Source organism: Dermacentor variabilis, chromosome 2 (genome assembly GCF_050947875.1).
Source record: "Dermacentor variabilis isolate Ectoservices chromosome 2, ASM5094787v1, whole genome shotgun sequence".
NCBI classification, from domain to species: Eukaryota; Metazoa; Arthropoda; class Arachnida; order Ixodida; family Ixodidae; genus Dermacentor; species Dermacentor variabilis.
In genome coordinates, this window is record NC_134569.1 from 55,086,090 (window position 1) to 55,104,860 (window position 18,771).

The 18,771-nt window shown below is 46.4% G+C and overlaps 1 protein-coding gene across 2 annotated transcripts in view; it reads left to right on the forward strand.

Moving 5' to 3' along the window:
- LOC142571890 (uncharacterized) overlaps positions 1-18,536 on the forward strand; it is a 473,725-nt gene extending 455,189 nt beyond the window's left edge. Inside the window, exons 6-12 of one of the 2 annotated variants that reach the window (XM_075680573.1) lie at positions 183-457; positions 7,429-7,512; positions 11,550-11,699; positions 13,578-13,796; positions 15,227-15,373; positions 15,908-16,151; positions 17,159-18,536. In XM_075680573.1, the coding sequence (XP_075536688.1) occupies positions 183-457; positions 7,429-7,512; positions 11,550-11,699; positions 13,578-13,796; positions 15,227-15,373; positions 15,908-16,151; positions 17,159-17,700 (1,661 nt within the window). In that variant the 3' untranslated portion in view covers positions 17,701-18,536. The remainder of the gene's footprint in view (positions 1-182; positions 458-7,428; positions 7,513-11,549; positions 11,700-13,577; positions 13,797-15,226; positions 15,374-15,907; positions 16,152-17,158) is intronic. The other variant, XM_075680574.1, reaches the window with a different exon arrangement.
- Positions 18,537-18,771: the final 235 nt, after the last annotated feature.

An 18,771-nucleotide genomic window follows, 5' to 3' on the forward strand; every position in this document is an offset into this window, starting at 1 on the left:
TTTGCATTAATACACGCGTTATCAGCGCAAAAGAGATGAAGGGAGGAGGCGAAATGCACCAGCGCCCGTAGTGGTCTGCGTACTTCGATTCTAGCTTGCTGTACATATACACTGACGGCAAGCGCCAGCGCCTCTCTGCGCACTAACTGATCCGCTGCTATGTCAACCGGTCCGGCGCGCAGGAATCATGCACCAGGACAACTCCGAGCAGGTGATCCTGGATCCCAAGCTGATCGCGCACCACTACATCCGCACCTGGTTCTTCCTGGACCTCATCAGCTCGATCCCTCTCGACTACATATTCCTCATCTTCATCCAGGACTACAGCGACAGCTTCCAGCTGTTGCACGCAGGTCGCGCTCTGCGCATACTGCGTTTCGCCAAGATGCTCAGCCTCCTCAGGCTACTCAGGCTGTCGAGGCTCGTCCGATACGTCAGCCAATGGGAAGAGGTCTACGTAAGTGCCCCTTTTCTGCACGTCGCCGTGTTCCACGGTACTTGGCGCAGCCATCGAGCTTCTCGCGTCAGGAATGAACACTGCGGTGGCTATTGAGAGGCAGCTGCTTCCGGACCCGAAATGTCGTTCTTTACAGGCTCTCTTCCAAACAGACGACACTAGAAGCGTTCTGCGCAATCGCAGAGGTCGTGCAATCGCTAGGTTATGCCTCTCCTGGCTAATAGCCATGGTCTGCAACGGAGTGTGTTGAAAATGGGAGCTCGAAAGATGCGTCTGTATACATGCCCACTCTGCTTCGATAAGAACAGCCTCTTGTTAGTTCCGCATCCCGTTACGTTCCAGTTGGCACCGTTTCGGGTAGGACTTCATACAATGAGCTGATAATTTTTTTTCTTTCTTTTCTACACTGTAAAAAAAATTGTCCTCCTATACGGCAAAAGCTGCTGGTAAATTGTTGCCGGAGGGTTTCCGTAATCTGAAAAATGCAGGTGTTGTAAAAGGATTCACACACCGTAAAAAGTATACGTTTGTGAAAACGTAAAGGTCACAATGGGGGGGGGGGGGGAGGGGGTAGCACTGTACTGTGATCGCAAGCATAGCACCATTTCTGCGAGAAAGTTGTCGGCAAGGCTGGTCCTGGTTGTAAGGTGCAGTTCTGAGTGACTTACCGTGAGAAACAAAGCGAATGGTACACTAGAAAAGAAAAATGGTCCTGGTGATCAATACTTCGTATAACCGGTACAAAAATAAAGAATATATGATTTTCATATTTTGCGCGGATGAGGCAACATTCGTTGCACATTTCACAAATGCATATATATATATATATATATATATATATATATATATATATATATATATATATTAGTTCAAGAAACTGTGCATGAATTCTACAGCAACGGTAGGTACGTGTCGATTTCACATGGTTGTTGCAACGAGCGTTGTTTCAAGTTTTTCTTCAGTCGTTGGTTTAATATTCATGCTTTTCCTTTGGATTTCCCCCCCCCCATGTCGCACTTTACACTACTAATAAAGCTGAAAGAGATCACTGCTATTCAGTACGATACTGCTAATTTGTATTTAGTACAGACAAACACACGCACTCGGTTAAGTTCACGCATCTGTTACGAGCAAAACGGTTAACTTTCTTGTGCTTATTTTGGTTCCGCGGTTTATATATGAGAAGTGAATCTCAGTAAGGAAATCAGGCAGCTGTGAAGCCGTCAAGGAATATTCAATTTCGGTACCATTGCGTTTAATCGGTATAGGATAGTGCTCGTTTAGCAGCTCTTCTTTTCACAATGTAAGCTTATATTTCTTGACTAGACCGCGCAGAACTACTGACACGTTTCGACACTTAACTGAGGCAACCGCGTCTCAATGAAGGCAAGTGACGAGCTTTGTACCATCAGTCCATCCTTTTAGAAACAAGAAGTCTTTGACAACACTCTAACAACCACCGGTTCGTTTATATCAGCCTGTACCGTTTGAGCTCGTTTAATTAACAAAGACATAAACTGAATTGAAATGTTTATTACTGTACCAAGAAACAGCGTACTTGCAATTTGTTACACGGATTACAACAAACTGCATAACAAGTGTAATAAAGTCGATTCCATTTTAGATCAGAAAACAGGAATATTGCAAAAGGATAGTGTTTGTGCAACAGTGACATTTGACTGCCGCCGTTCAAGCAAACCAATTCCCGGATATTAAACATTCATTCACTTGCATAATGAAGTGCTCGAAGCACTTATAACTTGTGTCGACGTGGCAAGTCACGGTGTTGGTGGACGAGATGAAATTATGCATTCCTGCCTGCTTCTTCAATAACTGCACGCATGCGTTAGAAATGTAGAAGCTTTTACATTGCTCGCTTTCTGCCTCGCTGCGCTGTACTGTGCTAGATTCAGTACACTCGACAGCGGCTGGAATGAAGCTGCTCGCTGTTGCCCTCGTTTCACGTGTTCCTTTCATCAAGTAGACAATATAGTGATGAATACCAACCATGCTATTGTGAAGCCACTCATTGTATCAAGTCAAATATCCACAATAGCCGTGCATTCTAGACGCGCCCTGCACGTCAATGGTGTGAAAATCAGAATAGGAGCTTACTGTATTGTTCTAATACAAGTTAATCAGAATGGCTTAAAAGCGGCCGACATTAAATATGTCATCTAAATACCAAAGACGGCAGCAGTGCAGCTTCTGGCACTATATCACGGTAAAAAAGCAAGCGCTGCGCGTATGGCTATAACGCCATCTTTTTTTTTTTTTAACCTTAACACATTAATCACATTCTCACGCACGGCGCTGCTTCTTGAAGCAGTGGAAATGTACTCAAGAATTTATTAAAACTTGTTGTGTTGCACGTTTCAAAACAATATGTCGGTTGTAGAAGAATAGCTGCATACCCTGTGAGTGTTGTTTCGTGTTCCTGTTGTTCGCAACGTGTTTCCACGTCTGCAATCAATAACTCGTACGGATGCTCGTGATATGACGTGTGTTTCCCCTTTTGTGAAAGTGTCACGTTGTATTTGTTCTTGCTTGAGTGCTGTGTTTGTGTATTTCTCAGCTGTTGTGGTCGAAATAACGAAAGCGATGGAGAGCTGGAAAGCTGATTCGGCGACCACGAGTACAGAGCGATGCTCTCAGCGACTTTCTGTGTTTGAGGCGACCTGGACAATAGTAGCAGGCACGGTAACTGCGAGGAAAGGTGCGCAAATCTAAGGCTGCTATACGGCGGTGCATTCGCTTCGGAGTAATTTTCGAAACTTCGCTTTGACTTCGACTGGTGACGTAATTCAAATGATCACGATGAGCGCACGGTTCAGTCTAGTCAAGATACCTGCATTCTGAAATAAAAATTATCAGCAGCTGTAACTTACCTGCATATTGTAGGTTCTCCATGTCATTCTTCCATGACAGGGACTTTACAGTAGCTGTATACTACCGGTGCAGTGATCCAGCTTTGCAGTCCACAGTTTCGCTGAGAAAAAAAACCACATGTTTATAAATTTTGTCCCTTCAGTGTGGCTTTCAAGCAGAATATAAGAAAAATTCTCAGATGAAGTCAATATTCCCATAACTTCTTTTAAAACGAGCAAAACATGCAAAGCCTAGTGAGACATGTGCTCGCTGCATCAACTTTCCAGCTTTAAAGCGAGAAACCAAGCAAACGAGAAAACATGCTCGTAAAGCAAAGTGCACGCACGGGGTGACAAGGCGACAAATTGTTGTATGTAAATTGCATGAAGAAATTACCGTTGGTTGGTACGCATTCTAAAAGAGAACATCCATCCTGTGATTAAACGAAATTATCGGTTACTAGCACTTGCGCTGAAAACTTTCTCAAAATATCGATGATTCAATGTGAGGAAACCTCCAGCCGCTTTACAAACCTTATAACATGCTGGATATCACGGCGACATCATTTTTTACAGAAGCATTGAATGACAAAAATCACAGCTTTGTAGTTGCTATTTTGGATACGTCTCCAATCGTAAACGAACACAGAGTTTAAGCGCAGATGGTGTGAACGCAACGCAATTGTAACAGAAACAGGAGGACATATATCTTTTTTCCTATCAGTCTTAGTAGCACTGCTCTGTTTGCACCAACTATATGAACAAACATCCCCCAAGCCAAGGTCCTCATTACGAATCGACAAAAAAATGATTAAATATTATATAGAATGATTATGCGTTTATTGTGGCAGATACCAACAGAATGTTTCTGTTAGGCACTGCGTTCATGCCAGAAAAAAAAAAAGGAATGATTCGGGGTTAAATAAGCTCCTACACTAAGGAAACAAGCGAAAAGGCGCAATTGCTAATAATCGTACACTTTGCTATGTGGATGTGTGTATACGTGACCTATATATATACATACATATATCTGCTCCCATATATGTTCGTGTTGAAGAACAGGAGTTAAGTGTTCTGTGTATTGAACGGTTGTTGTGGCCACACAGAGCAAACGCCCCGTGCCTCGTTCACACCCACGTTGCCCTCTATTTCGAAAACACAATACCGGCACGTTTGTTGGTAACCCTACTCTTTGTGCACGGCATGTCAACCCCTATTGCCGCATCGCATGACATTTGTAAATGCCGTTTGCAACTTGGTCTCCTCTCCCACGCGCGTAGCTGACGAACCAACGAAGCTTTTTTCTTCTCTCAGACCAGCTATGTGGCGGGCTGCGTGTTAAGGTGGGTCGCTTACCGTCGCGGAAGACGGGAAGTTTAAGCGGAGTATTCATACACTCTGCCTTTCACAGCACAGGAAAGCTTTGTTTTCCTCTTTTGGTGGCTCTAGCATGGCGCTGTGAAAATTTAAGCGTGTCTCTGACGACGACGTGACCACGTGGGTACAGGATGCCACATTTCTGACGAGAGCGTCAAAGTGTAGCACCATAATATAAGAAACCAATGTGCGCATCTGCGCTAAGGTTCTACGATCAGCAGCTAATCAACATGTTCTCAACATTAATTATACAGCAGCGAAGGCACCTCAGTTATCAAGACAGCGTGAAGGCTGAAATGCGAAGTAACCTACAGGTTAACCTCCAAAAAACGGAAACCAACTTAGCCCGTTTGTTCTATAAGTACGGCAATACCCACAGGTCAATCTAGAGAAAATTTTGTTGTGGGCGCTAGAATCGGCGCTGCAATGAGCGAGTGGGCGCCGCATCGCATGTTTCGCAGGTTGATGCGGATCAGTAATCTCCGAGGTTGATCACATTTTCTCAGTTTACAGTGAACTTATTTCAGGTGATGCAAAACGCCACACACGCTCAGTGTATCAATAGCCGGGAGGTTGGTTGATAAGAAACTTACAGAAATCTACAAACTTTCAGAGCCAAATGGCAGACGGAAAACATTCGAAGTGTCATGAAATGATGGCGTCTCCTTCATAAATGTTGATATAATCCACCAAAAATATGGCGCGTTTTCCTTCTATTTTACGAAAACTTCTCTCAAGTTGTGGCTGAATTTTGAACGCAAATTACGCAACTAGTAACGTTAAATGTTTTAAAGGAAAGCTCCCATTAGCCAAATTGTCAACTCGATAGATTTGTTGGCTACACACATTGCATGACAAAAGTTGGCCTGTTTTCTGCGGTCAATGAAATAATGCCGCAGAACCACACGCGGTTCCACGCAATATATACATTTAATGTTGGTGTTCGTGTCGTTTAATGTCGTTCGAACAGTCGAACAAAATATATGTATCAGAAAAGGTATCACTTTTTATGAGGCGAACACTGAACATTGAAACTACAGTACTTTGTTTTTCGCACTGGTAAGTGCATTTCGAAACAGTAGTTGAACCACAATTGCATGGTTGTGAGAATGAACGTATGACTGCTGCATGGTGTCTTGCCTCGTCTTTGTTTTTCATTTCGTAGTAATACCGTTCTTTCTTCTGTATGTGCATGACTGCCTTCACATTTATGAAACAGTTACTTTGAAACATACAGAAACTGACCACAAATAATATTGAAGTTTCTATTATTGACCATAAAAATAATATTGAACATAGAAACTCCACCAACCCACGACTTTAGCGTATCTACAAAAAGTCATTGTAAACCACGCTATCATATTTTTTTTTCGTTATCGCCGTTATCTAGCAGTGCGAGCTTTTGGTAATTCCTCACTATGAGTAGGCCGTGCCGAGGCCGTGCAGAGATTATCAAAGTTTGCGATTAGTTCAAACATATTACGACATCTTTTGTCGCACAAATACGAGCTAAAAATTGACTAACTTGAAGAAATAGGAAGTGGCAAGAAATATAACATGTAACAAGAAAATGAACCATGACATTGTCAAACTTTATCCAAATTCTGTGCGAGATACAAAAATGGCACCTAAAGATCCACTTTATGCCAGTACAGAAAAATATTTCCTGATATGAGCAATAAATAATGGTCCAGGGTGTTTAGAAATGGTATAAAGCATACAATAGATGAATTACCTTATCAGTGCAGTGGGTTTTGGTTTGGTTCTCTCCGTAGAACAGGAAGAAAAAGTACTGTCTCTACCTCTCCATACAGAAATCACGTTTGTCTTTTATAATACCAGCTACCACAATGCTCCAACACTATCGATGCTTTAAATTGTGACTGATTAACGCACTGGAAAAGCATTTCGTTCAGGAAGCAGGGTACAAAAACAGATAATATTACATCTGTGACTCAACATTCTTGTAGGCATCTTAATTCTCCACATTTACGTGACTCTTATACGTAATGGGGTGCTGCAAATGACACTACCGTGATTAGCGAACGATAATTCACCTGCAATGATGACCGACAATAACGTGCGTTTTGCAAATTGCAAAAATGACGAATCCCTCACGTTTTGTGCTTTAGCGTTTTTCCTCACGAATATTTATACGTAAACCCACAAAAGTGCATTTTGGAAGACAGTACAACGTTATTTTCACTTCCTGGCTGTGCGCGGAAAAGACGCTTCAGCAGGATTCCGTCCAGTCCTCGCCGTCCTCAAGAGGCACAGTTGAGGGGCCCGAATGCTCCTACAGCCACACTCAACACATCGTGAAGTCTACACAAAGGCAACGAGTAATCATCCACTATCTGACAACGCTCACAAATCTACGTCGCATGGGAGCGATTCGAATAACGTAGTCTTCGTAGTACTCTTCGTTTTGTCACTCTTCCTTACCACGTATCCTCCGCACTGAGACCATCCGTGTTTCGGTTGCTGCTTGGTCCTGAAGATAACGAATGGTCCCCCCTCCCCAACCTCCGAAGGATCAGACTCCTCGAATGCGACCCCGTAGACACCACCGAGACAACACCGCGTTCACCTCTCGAAAACGCCACGCCCATCCTCAAAAAACACCCGCCACTTGTGAGGCGAAGCGGGGCAGGTGACACGACATTCGATGCCCTACTGTAGACGGTGCCTACATGTCGGGTTGCTTCCTTGCTTCCCCCCTTGCAGATGCATAGCTTGGCGACGCTATCCAACAGTTCGGGGCTCTCGACCTGTATGTTGAAAAGTTGTGGAGAGGGCTGTGCCATCCAGGTCAGTGCTGCGGCGCTTGCATCCGATCCTCCTCGTCTTGTGCCACACCGTGCCCGTGGCGATGCCGTCCTCTCTCTGCCTGACAGTGACGGCATATAGGGCCGCTGGCTGCCGCTAGAGCTGCCGCTGCCAACGCCGTTCGCAGCCAAAGCCAATGCTGTGTCCTGTCTCTGTGCGTGCTACTGCAGAATGTGCTAGTGCTGCCGTCGCTGCTGCTTGCAGCGCGCTTGCGGAAAGCGCTTTGTCGCTGCTTTATATGTCAGCCGGCTATCGCTGCGTGTCGCATCTGATCTTAACACTTGCCGCTAAAGCGAGAGGGCTCTTTCACGGCAACAGTCGGGAGGCAAACGCTACTCGTGTATCGAATACGCAAGGTTTCCCGTCACCATTTAATCTAATGTAAGGCTCAAAAGGAATGAGCGAAAACTACAGCCCTGAAAGGAACCCTCTCCTGGCGTAAAGTTCGAGATATTGCAGTTAGCAGAAAGTGTGCGTAATCGAACAGGGTACCAAAATGCTTTATTAACGTAGCGTGAGCTTAAACGCGAAGTACTTGTAAGTACGCTTGGCAGGAGGCAAGGCCTTGGAAGAGCATCGAATTTCCGCCAGCATGTCATGTTAGCTAATAAGTATACCTGGCCGAAGACAAATGAAGCACAACTAATATACGCACACGGTCTGACGGCCCTTTTCTGTTCGTCTAAGCGGTAAAGCGTTTGCCGTCAGCGTCAGGTTCTTCGAACAGATCACAACAAATGGCATCTTCGAGGACCATTTCGTCTACTCATACAGACGCGAGTTTCCGCATTTCACTAAATAGCTATAGCGATAGTCATTTCACTATTTCCGCTGTGGAGTCATGTGAAAAAGACAAAGGATGCGTAATTAGGTCATACGAATTTTGTTTATCGGACCTTCAGTGGCTTCACTTCACAGATTCGTGTGAGGGTGCTGTCGTCCGCGCTGACAGTAATTGTGCGATCTAATACTTTAGGCTACACGCTTTTCACCACAAATACGTGACATTTACAAGGACCTATAGTAAGCGACCGCAGTCATGCAAAATTTCCTCGGCATGGAGCTTGCTAATGTATCTCTAAAAACGCATGCGCTAACTTATAACGATATGCGCTGGAGAATGTTTTGCTGATATTGGCATGTTGTGACTATTGGGCCTGTACTATTTGTTGCAGGGTCGTGAGAGGTTAGGTTTTCTGGCAATATATAAGTTCATCCTGCGCAGTTGCACACTTTAGACAAGACAGAAGCCGAATAAATTTTGACAAACACACTCATTCACGAATTTACCACCTTGTTCGTGAATGTGTGTCTTTGTCCCCTTCCACATCTGTCCTTAGTATAAGGCAACTGCGCAATATTACCGTCACTGTGCCAGCTAACCTCGAATTATGTTCTGCCACATGTTTCGGAATACAGGAATACAAGATCGAGTCAACCGTCGATTCTCAATTTTATATGCACGTTTAAAATGACACCCAAAAAAAGATGTGGTCAGTTGGAACTTCTTTACTTAATATTTTGTTGGTCACGTTGACACCAAGAACACGCTCATTCGCTGGTGTCACAGCAAAGCAGGGGGCGCGCGTGGCACAGACATAAAGAAGAAGAAAAGCCCTGGTACACGGGCTTCTAGCTCCGTTCGCGCAGCCAGATACAGATGAATGCACAGCGGCTGGCTGACGCTCGCGAATGCCATTACTTGCAATGCGAGCTTCTAGTAGCAGCCGACGCTTAGCGGAAGAGCGGAGCCGCTAACGCAGCTTGCCGGTCGGTAAACACGTCCCAGATCAATGCGCAAGCAGACAACGAGATCGACTGGAAGATTTCTCAGGGCAGGCGCTGTTAGTTTGTCTAAGCTGCATACGGCTTGTCGTTGTACATGTACCACTACGTACTAAGTAGAGCTATCCAGCTGTAACAAACCACCCATTCCTTTACAGAGAGTCGTCGATGTCGGACGCGCCATGCGCTTCGGCCCAGGATATCAAGAAGTGTTTCCTTCTCTGTTTGCGCGTTAGACAACTGTTTCGTCACTTGTTCCCACTGCAAGGTCAAAGATGAAGAATGCGATTAAGGCATGCGCACACGGGGCGTCCACGAGGCACGTTGTCTAAGAGAAACCTAGTGGTTCAAGCGACATCCTTCAGCGGCCTTTGAGACAGCGAGGTGGCATCATACGAAATCGGGCCATCGGTCTTGTCTTCGATGCTAGGAATCTGTACTACGTAACAGGGACTATAGTCTGAAATGGATCAGAGCTATACTGCGCATATTGAGGCGCCGTTTCTCCAAACAAAGATTTGTAACTTACAGATACTTTTGCGTATCCTCATTGAAACTATGCGTGATATGTGGTTGTGGCCTAAAATGTGCAAATCACGGCGACTCGTTCACGAAAGAGCCGGCACCTCCACTTCGTTTTGTGCTCGGGGCATCACAATGGCTACATCGTCAATCCAGCCCATGCGAAACTCGGAGTTTACGTCGGCTCGACAAAGCTCTCTATACTCATGGATGAGATGCTGTTGGGTCAAGGATGAGACAATGTGCAAAATGTGCGAGTTAAAGTCCGGCCGAAAACGGGGCCGAATGTGAGACGATTCGCCAGCGTTTCAAATATCGAAGGAAAAATCGAGAACGTGCACACCTCAGCTTTAACTGTGGTCTCAGAGGCTGTTCTCCCGCACGGTTGCCCTAATTTAACGATCCTGACCTGTGTTATTTACTATAATACTGATATCTCCGCAACGTAACACATTACAGTTTCAAGCTGTTGCAAAACCTCAGTTGCACAATTAATGCTGAAAGATGAGCGAATTCATTGCTGGAACGGCGGAACACATTAACCGCGCTAAATATACAGGACAGGGAACACTAGTAAATAAGCCGGGCGCTGGAAAAAATGGAAACGCGAGTTTAGATTGCACAATCAGAGCCCGTCGTCGTTTGATTTATTTGTTTATTTATTTACCGTCTATTTGGCGCCGTTAGTAAGCTGTGACCACAGGATGGTAAGAACTTGAAATTAACCTAGACTTGAGGAGGGAACGGAAGAAACTGGTACATAAGAAGCCGATCAATGTGTTAGCGGTAAGAGGAAAAATAGAGGAATTCCAGATCAAGCTACAGAATAGGTATTTGGCTTTAACTCAGGAAGGGGACCTTAGTGTTGAAGCAATTAACGACAATCTTACGGGCATCATTAAGGAGTGTGCAATAGTAGTCGGTGGTAACTCCGTTAGACAGGATACCAGTAAGCTATCGCAGGAGACGAAAGATCTGATCAAGAAACGCCGATGTATGGAAGCCTCTAACCCTACAGCTAGAATAGAACTGGCAGAACTTTCCAAGTTAATCAACAAGCCTAAGACAGCTGACATAAGGAAGTTTAATATGAAAAGAATTGAACATGCTCTGCATGTTCAATTGCATGGAGCTGCATCATTCATATGGGGAACTAGAGATAAACTCTAGTCTGGCCCTTGAAAAATTCAAAGTTTATGAGATGTTATAAAAGCAGTCGCCTCTGAGTAATTATACTCATAAGATCTACAACGACAAAGCACAGGTACCTTCTTTTTCAGTAGGTAAGTATAGAAACAAACTCTCAACGAGGTAAGACGCCCGACAAAATCTTCGCTCTCAAAATCTCATTTCGCCTTTTGTTTGTTTTATGATTCTATACTTCCGAAAGATGGAATAAGGACAAGACGAACAAATTACAGTTTTTAATATACCTTTCTTCAGCCGCTGAGAAGCACATCTACCTATGACATCAACCTAACATGTTCCCAGTCCACTGTGTAGTAAAATAGATATAAAAGATCAAATATTAGTCCGACGACTATCGGTGCGGCTCTGTGTTATCTCGCAAGTGGTGCGGGACTTAAAGCAGAGACAGGGTTTGTCCTTCTCTCTGCGTAGCTGACTTGTATCACAACGCCAGTCTCGACACCTGTTTCTTTCCTCCCTCCTTTATCTCTCTCCCGTTTCCTTTCCTCCTCTTCTGGTTGCAGTTCCTGAATATGGCGAGCGTGTTTATGAAAATCTTCAACCTGATCTGCATGATGCTTCTTATTGGTCACTGGAGCGGGTGCCTTCAGTTTCTCGTCCCCATGCTGCAGGGGTTTCCTTCCAATTCCTGGGTCGCCATCAACGAACTTGAGGTGAGCCCAGTGACAGAGAATTGAAGGGCTGAGAATTTATTAGTTCGCGTTTGTTGGGCGCAATAGCGACATGGGCCATGCTGAGCTAGCCACAAGGTGTCAGGAAATTTCTACAGCCTTTTCTTTTGTAGACACAAGATGATGATCAAAAGAACTTACACATAAGTATTTCTTTATTTGCACAGGGCACTGTTGAGGACAGATGCCATTAAAGACAAAGGTGGTAAAAAATAGTGCTCAGTGAACATTCACGTTGACGCCGCATTAATTTTTTATTCAGTGTATTTGACATGAAACATGGGCCCTATAACGTAAAACAATCCCAATCTGTTTTATTGCAACCTTCTGACGTCAAATTTACGTAACCGCTGAGGCAAGCATCGGGCGGTGACCCGCAGCGTTGTCTGAACAGTTCAATCAAACGCTCTCCTCGTTTATAGGAGGTCATTTTTGTTTCATTTAAAAACGAATAACATTGTCTATGTTGAGCATATTTTTTTATCTAATTGGCTCACAGGAGGCGAGGAGCACGCTCAAGTGGGGAGGGTTTCGATGGGGCCGAGCCATGCCCAGTGAAAAATAGATAACCGGAATAGGAGGGTGGTGCTGGCGTCTGCGATTGGTCCGTTTCCCCTTACTTAGCTTACGATGGCTGGTCGAAAATTGCGGCGGCGTGCATCGGAAGGCTAAGAATGCCGCTAAAACTGATCTTTAGCAAAGAAAATTTGGCATAGCAATGTCACATACGTGCCGAAAGGGCTCGATAACATTATATTGCCACACAAAAAGTTTTATTATACGCAAATAAATATGTGCCCTCCGGCAGGTGCGAGTAGTCAGTGCCTGGGCGATCGAGCGGGCAGCCATCTTCTATTCCTTTCGGAACGAGGCAGTCTCCGACTATTCAGGAAGAAAGTCACTTTTGTTCGGCATTTAATAATCTTTAACGCGTACACGTCACATTGACGCGGCGAGTTTTCGCGGTTTTGTGACGTCGCGTTACAGACAGGTGAAGTGGATGCAGCCTGAAAACTTTTGACGAATTGCAGAGTGCTAACGGCAAAAACGCATAGAATCAGAAAAAAAGTATTTTTTCTTTTGTTTGGTCTATTCATGCATAATCAGTGAGTACACGTCGTATCATATGTGAAACTGTCGCGGTTTTCGTGTCGTCGCGTGACAGACAGGCGATGTCGGGGTGACCCGTAAATGTTTGACCAATCGTGGAGGAGTGATTGCAGAATTGGAATAGAAAAGTTTTGAATGGTTTTACGCTAGAGCGTCCCGGAACACATGAAACGAAAGAAAACATTACAAAATGAAATGCAAGGCGTCCTTAATTTTTGCATCGTCTGAGTAGCGGCTGTATACGTTAAACACGTCACGTCAAACAGGGGTCAGCCACAAATACCTGAGTCACGCAGCTCGAATAAGCAGGTGCTTTAAAGCAGGCTAGCCATGTAATGCGCATACACATGAAAAAAAAAAAGAGTGTTGCATGTTTCGTCGTTCTATAAGGTTGTTACACGCCGTGGTTGCTCAGTGGCTATGGTGTTAGGCTGCTGAGCACGAGGTCGCGGGATGAAATCCCGGCCACGGCGGCCGCATTTAGATGGGGGCGGAAACACCCGTGTACTTAGATTTAGGTGCACGTTAAAGAACCTCAGGTGGTCGAAATTTCCGGAGCCCTCCACTACGGCGTGCCTCACAATCAGAAAGTGGTTTTGGCACGTAAAACCCCATAATTTCATTTTTTTTATAAGGTTGTTGCAATCGTTTTCACTTGCTGTTCCATCATGTATACGTCGGCGGGTGTAGAAGATCCCGAATGCTCGTTCCGTGACCTCATGTACTTTCCGTGCGCCCTTGTCGCCGCAGACGAAGTACTGGTTCGAGCAGTACTCGTGGGCCCTGTTCAAGGCCATGTCCCACATGCTGTGCATAGGCTACGGCCGCTTCCCGCCCCAGAGCCTCACGGATATGTGGCTCACGCTGCTCAGCATGATCAGCGGGGCCACCTGCTACGCACTATTCCTCGGACACACGACCAACCTCATACAGTCGCTGGACTCTTCGCGACGACAGTACCGAGAAAAGGTAAGGGCCGTCCACTCATTGACGGCGTGGTCGACGGAAATAATATGTCGACCCGCCACAAATCCGGCAGTGAATCCAAAACTGGACATTCGACTTTTCGGCCCGCATGTGAAGCAACGTGTACAGCCGCTAATTACCGGAAAGATAATAGATAATCAACAACCAGCACTTACATATAAAAAATTAAATAGCCGAGTGTTTCCATGTTTTTCCTTATTTTGCTGCTTCTGAATAAAATTCAGAAAAGGTCGCGATAAAAATGCACTGGCAAGACAGAGCAGCGCAAGCGCTAACTAACTAACTAACGTATTTGGGGAAAAGGTGAAAGGAAAGTTGATGGCCTGCACACGCGCGACAACAAACGCCACCAGTGTTGCTTAAAATAAATAATAAAAACAGAAAAACTGACCGACTTCTTTATCAGAACTAAGCACCTTGTCAATCAAGCCTTTCCAGCAACCTACTCTCGCCCTTCCTCAAGTTGACACAGGTGTCACTCGTCTGCTTGACGAAAAAAAGCCTCCAACGTATCACGTGCCACAGCGTTTTGTTGCTTCTGCCCAATATCGTTATTTCACCGAATGACGGCACGCACTTGCAGTTTTCTCAGTGCGCGGGCAGAGGCGCATATTCCTTGTTCTTTAGTAACGCGGCATGTTCTCTGGCGAATCTGCCTGCGCTTTGCGAAAGCTGCAAGGGCGGGTCAAGGCTTGCCGAAATAAAGATATCGGGTAGAAGCAGGGACACTGTTCTTAGTCAAGCAGACGGGTGGCGATTGCGTTAGTGACACACCTGTCTGGAAAGGCCTATATTGACAAGGCCCTTAGTTCTGATAAAGAAACGGCTACTGTTTTTTCTCTTTCCTTTTTTTTTTCTTTTTGTTTTATTTTGAGCACTCCTGGTGGCGTCTGCGTTCACGCATGTGCAGACCATCAACTCTCCTTTGACGTTCCCCTGAAATACATGAGTTGTTAGTGAGCGCTTGTGCTCTTCTATTTTGTCTGTCTTTATTGCCCTGCTTTACTTTATTTTGTATCCTGATGCAACTCGCCCAACTCGGGGGTTGAGAGCTTTTCAAGCTGCCAAATGAGCAGCTTTTTTTTTTCTCACCGCCTTTTTTCTGTACTTTCATAACAAAAAATGAACAGTTGTCTATTTGTCTTGTTGCTCTTTAAATTGCTTGAATTCGTCTTTCACTTTTGATGAACAAGGCGCTTAGTCGAAGCAGTCATTTGCTTCACCATGAAATTTCATGTGTTTGCTAGTTATGATATAACTTCCTCCTAAATTACCTCACCCCCCCCCCCCCCCCACCCCACCAATTGCGGCCCGGTCTGAAAATTTTTACACGCATTGACCGCGTGTACACCGTGCTTTGAGCGACAATGGTGTACCCTCTATCCTCTGACTATCCCGTCTTTTGTGTGCAGTTAAAACAAGTTGAAGAGTACATGGCGTACCGAAAGCTTCCAAGAGACTTACGACAAGGAATCACCGACTACTTCGAGCACCGGTACCAAGGGAAATTCTTCGACGAAGAAGCTATACTCGGGGAACTCTCCGAGCGGCTAAGAGAGGTGAGCGTTAGCATGATAGCGTTGTAACGAAGTCATCGCATGATGTCGAAAATGTGAAAACGGCAACTCATAGTAAACGTATCATGCCAGGAATATAAAAATGGAACCTAGCCATGTCGTCTCCAGTATGCACAGTTGAAGTGTTCACATGCTATGAAGATTCCTGAAAATGCCTGCCTTGACCAGTAATCGCAAGCAAGGACGAGGACCTCGCTGTAACATCTTGCAGTTGGAGCATATACATTACCTTGTACGCAATCAGCATCTGGACGTTAAGGCTTTAAAGGCTTCTGCTAAAAATACTTCGTCACATTGTCATTCAGCTAAGAATAAGTGTTACTCCAAAGTCTGTAGCATTCGCTTACGCCATATTTGTCGGTCATGGCATCCGTTAAAGATTAGTGCACGTTGAAAACATTCGCATCACAAGAAGCAAGCATTAAGGCCAGGACCAACGTTTGCCAACGAGCCAAGACACAGCCTTGTTGTTTGCATAGAGAGCCGAGATCTGTACAGACTCATGTCATTTTGCAGGACGTAATCAATTACAACTGCCGGTCGCTCGTGGCGTCGGTGCCGTTCTTTGCCAACGCGGACCCAAACTTCGTCAACGACGTCGTGACCAAACTCAAGTACGAGGTCTTCCAGCCAGGCGACATCATCATCAAGGAGGGGACACTCGGGACCAAGATGTACTTCATCCAGGAAGGCATCGTGGACATTGTGATGAGCAATGGAGAGGTGGCCACCAGCCTCTCCGACGGGTCGTACTTTGGAGGTGAGCCGCATACTTACTCCACTTCCTAGAGTGCTCGTTCCGTAAGAGAAATATCATTACTGTATACCGCTGCCATGCTTGAGCGCCGGTATGCATACCTCATGCACGTGGACGAATCTGCCTGGCGCCGTTCGTGTCCCCCCACAGCAAGAACGTGCGGTTAACGCGGAACGAAGTTTGAACATTTGAATGAACCGCCATCAGTTGACGACGTGACAGATAACAGTTTTGCTTGTTAAAAATATTCCGAAATAAGAGAACTTGAAGGACAGACGCGGAAGAACTAATAAAATATGGTTCCCAGAGAGGATAACGAGACAGTTTTCACGTACCTACCACAAAGAGCTACCGTTAGTATGGAAATGTGTAATGACTACGCAATTCACATGACTGTATGTAAATGCAGCTGATGATATAATGCATGTGCCAAAGCACCAAAATATGTGGAAGTGTACCACTTCCGCGCACTACAAGACCTACTCGCGCTTCACCAGAATAGAACAGGCACTAAGCTACTGGCAACATCACAGTTAGGAAACTGATGCAACCGCTGAAGCCTAACAGGGCATAGGAAGACGCGGACAGAAAATGCGAAAGAGCTCTTAGACACGATCAGTTTCTGAAAGTACATCTAATGTCAGCTCTAGTGTACGTATACGCCAGACATGAACAGACGAAGCTATAAAAGTATGGCAAGTACTGATCGAACAATCGTACTCTTGGACTGTGTCATTTACAAGATCAAGAAAAGCTAGTGCATAGTATAGGGGATCGGGGCAGCTGTCAAGCAGGCAGAGAGGGTTACTATAAACGGACGCTTCGCCGTAAACCATGTCACACTGAGCACGCCGGCGTTTCTCGGATCAGCGAAGCGAAGGAGCAGTGGGTTCGGTCAGCTTCTGGGAGGAAAATACGCCTCCAGACGTGTACGCAGCAGATGATTCTCGAAACTCGGCGTGGCTCCGCGATTGCTCCCTCACCAGCGCGTGTGTGGCGCGTGCTCGCAGAGATTTGCCTGCTGACCAACGCCCGGCGCGTGGCCAGCGTTCGAGCCGAGACCTACTGCAACCTCTTCTCCCTGTCCGTGGAACACTTCAACGCCGTGCTGGACGTGTACCCTGTGATGCGGCGGACCATGGAGTCCATCGCCGCCGAGCGGCTCAACAAGATCGGCAAGAACCCGGACATCGTGTGCCAGCGTGAAGACCTGCGCGTCGACCTCAGCACAGTCACCGCCCTGCTCCGATCCGCCCAGGCAGCCCACAACGACGACGAGGAGGAGGACGAAGACGTGGACGGCGGCGACAGCGGCGACGCCAAGGGGGGCGGCCGCGCGCAGGGCGGCAACCGGAGGAAGTACAGCAACCTCCTGGGGGTCCACCGCAGCGGAGGGGGCACCACGATACCGAGGCCCAAGTCCGAAAGCTGCTTCCACCGCATGTTCGACATGGCCAGCGGCGCGGCGGCCCAGACGGCCCTGCCGCGATCGGGCACCTTCTACGAGAGCCTGACCGGCATGGGTTCGCAGGGGAACCTGCAGGAAGACTAGGGGGCCGCCGTCGCACGGGACCTCGGACGACGCCGGCCGAGGAACCGGCCGCGAGACAGGTGTAGTCACAACACTGCAGCCCAGCTATAAGCTTCGTGCAGAACTAAACGCGGGCGAGATTAATACGACAATCTAAGCGTCCATTTGGCGCCGCACAGCGATTAAGGTAATACGATATGGCGAACCCTGAATGAAAAGGAAGCAAAAGATTGGCTAGCGATTGCGCCGGCGGACGAATCAAAGCCTATCAGACAAGGCCAATATGGTGCGAGTCAAATCGGGCCGCTGACCGCCGGAGACGTAGGTTGGGATGGCCACGGGGTTGTATAAGATGAGATTCTGCGATACGCGAGCTCGCAGACTGCGCCGTAACACCGTGCGCCAGTGAAGTACCGCGGCGACAGCCTTCTCGCTTGTGTTTCCTTGCATTGGCTGTCTTCTCGACAGCAGCATATCTGATCACGCAACCTCTATTACCCTGTCGCAAGGTGTCGATTCGAAAGCTAACTATTTCAAGCGGTTCGGCGTAAGCGCGAGTGTCCAAATTAGTCAAGGGATAAAAGAAAACGTTCGATCATAAGTACAACAAAAAAGAGAGAAAAAAACCTGGTCGTTCGACCGCGGTTTACATTTGCTGACGGCACTTGGACAACCTCGGCAGAAGCTGTGCTTAAAATTAATGTGCGTAATTAAATGCTCGCTACACTACATCTTCCGGCAGCTTCCTCGTCCGGCGAAATAACTCGCGCGGTCCGCGAACACTCGCGGTGCATCCGAGGGACTGAAACGCGCTATTGTTCCGGCTCAGAAATAAATATCTTCAGCAAAAAATAAAAGAAGAAAGAGTGGGCGAACCGCACCGTTCATTGAGAGACCGTTGAACGCTTGTTCTATCAGCCAGTACAGGTTAACCACGCTGAAAATTATCGAAGTGGGTCAAAATTAAGGAACACCTCATGCGAACTCGCGCTGACTGCCCGCAGTTCAGTCTGTGACAGTCTGCGCATGTGTCCCCGCGCGCGTCCCTCGCAAAGATCTGCGACGTCCCTCGGTCGCACGACGCAGGCGTTC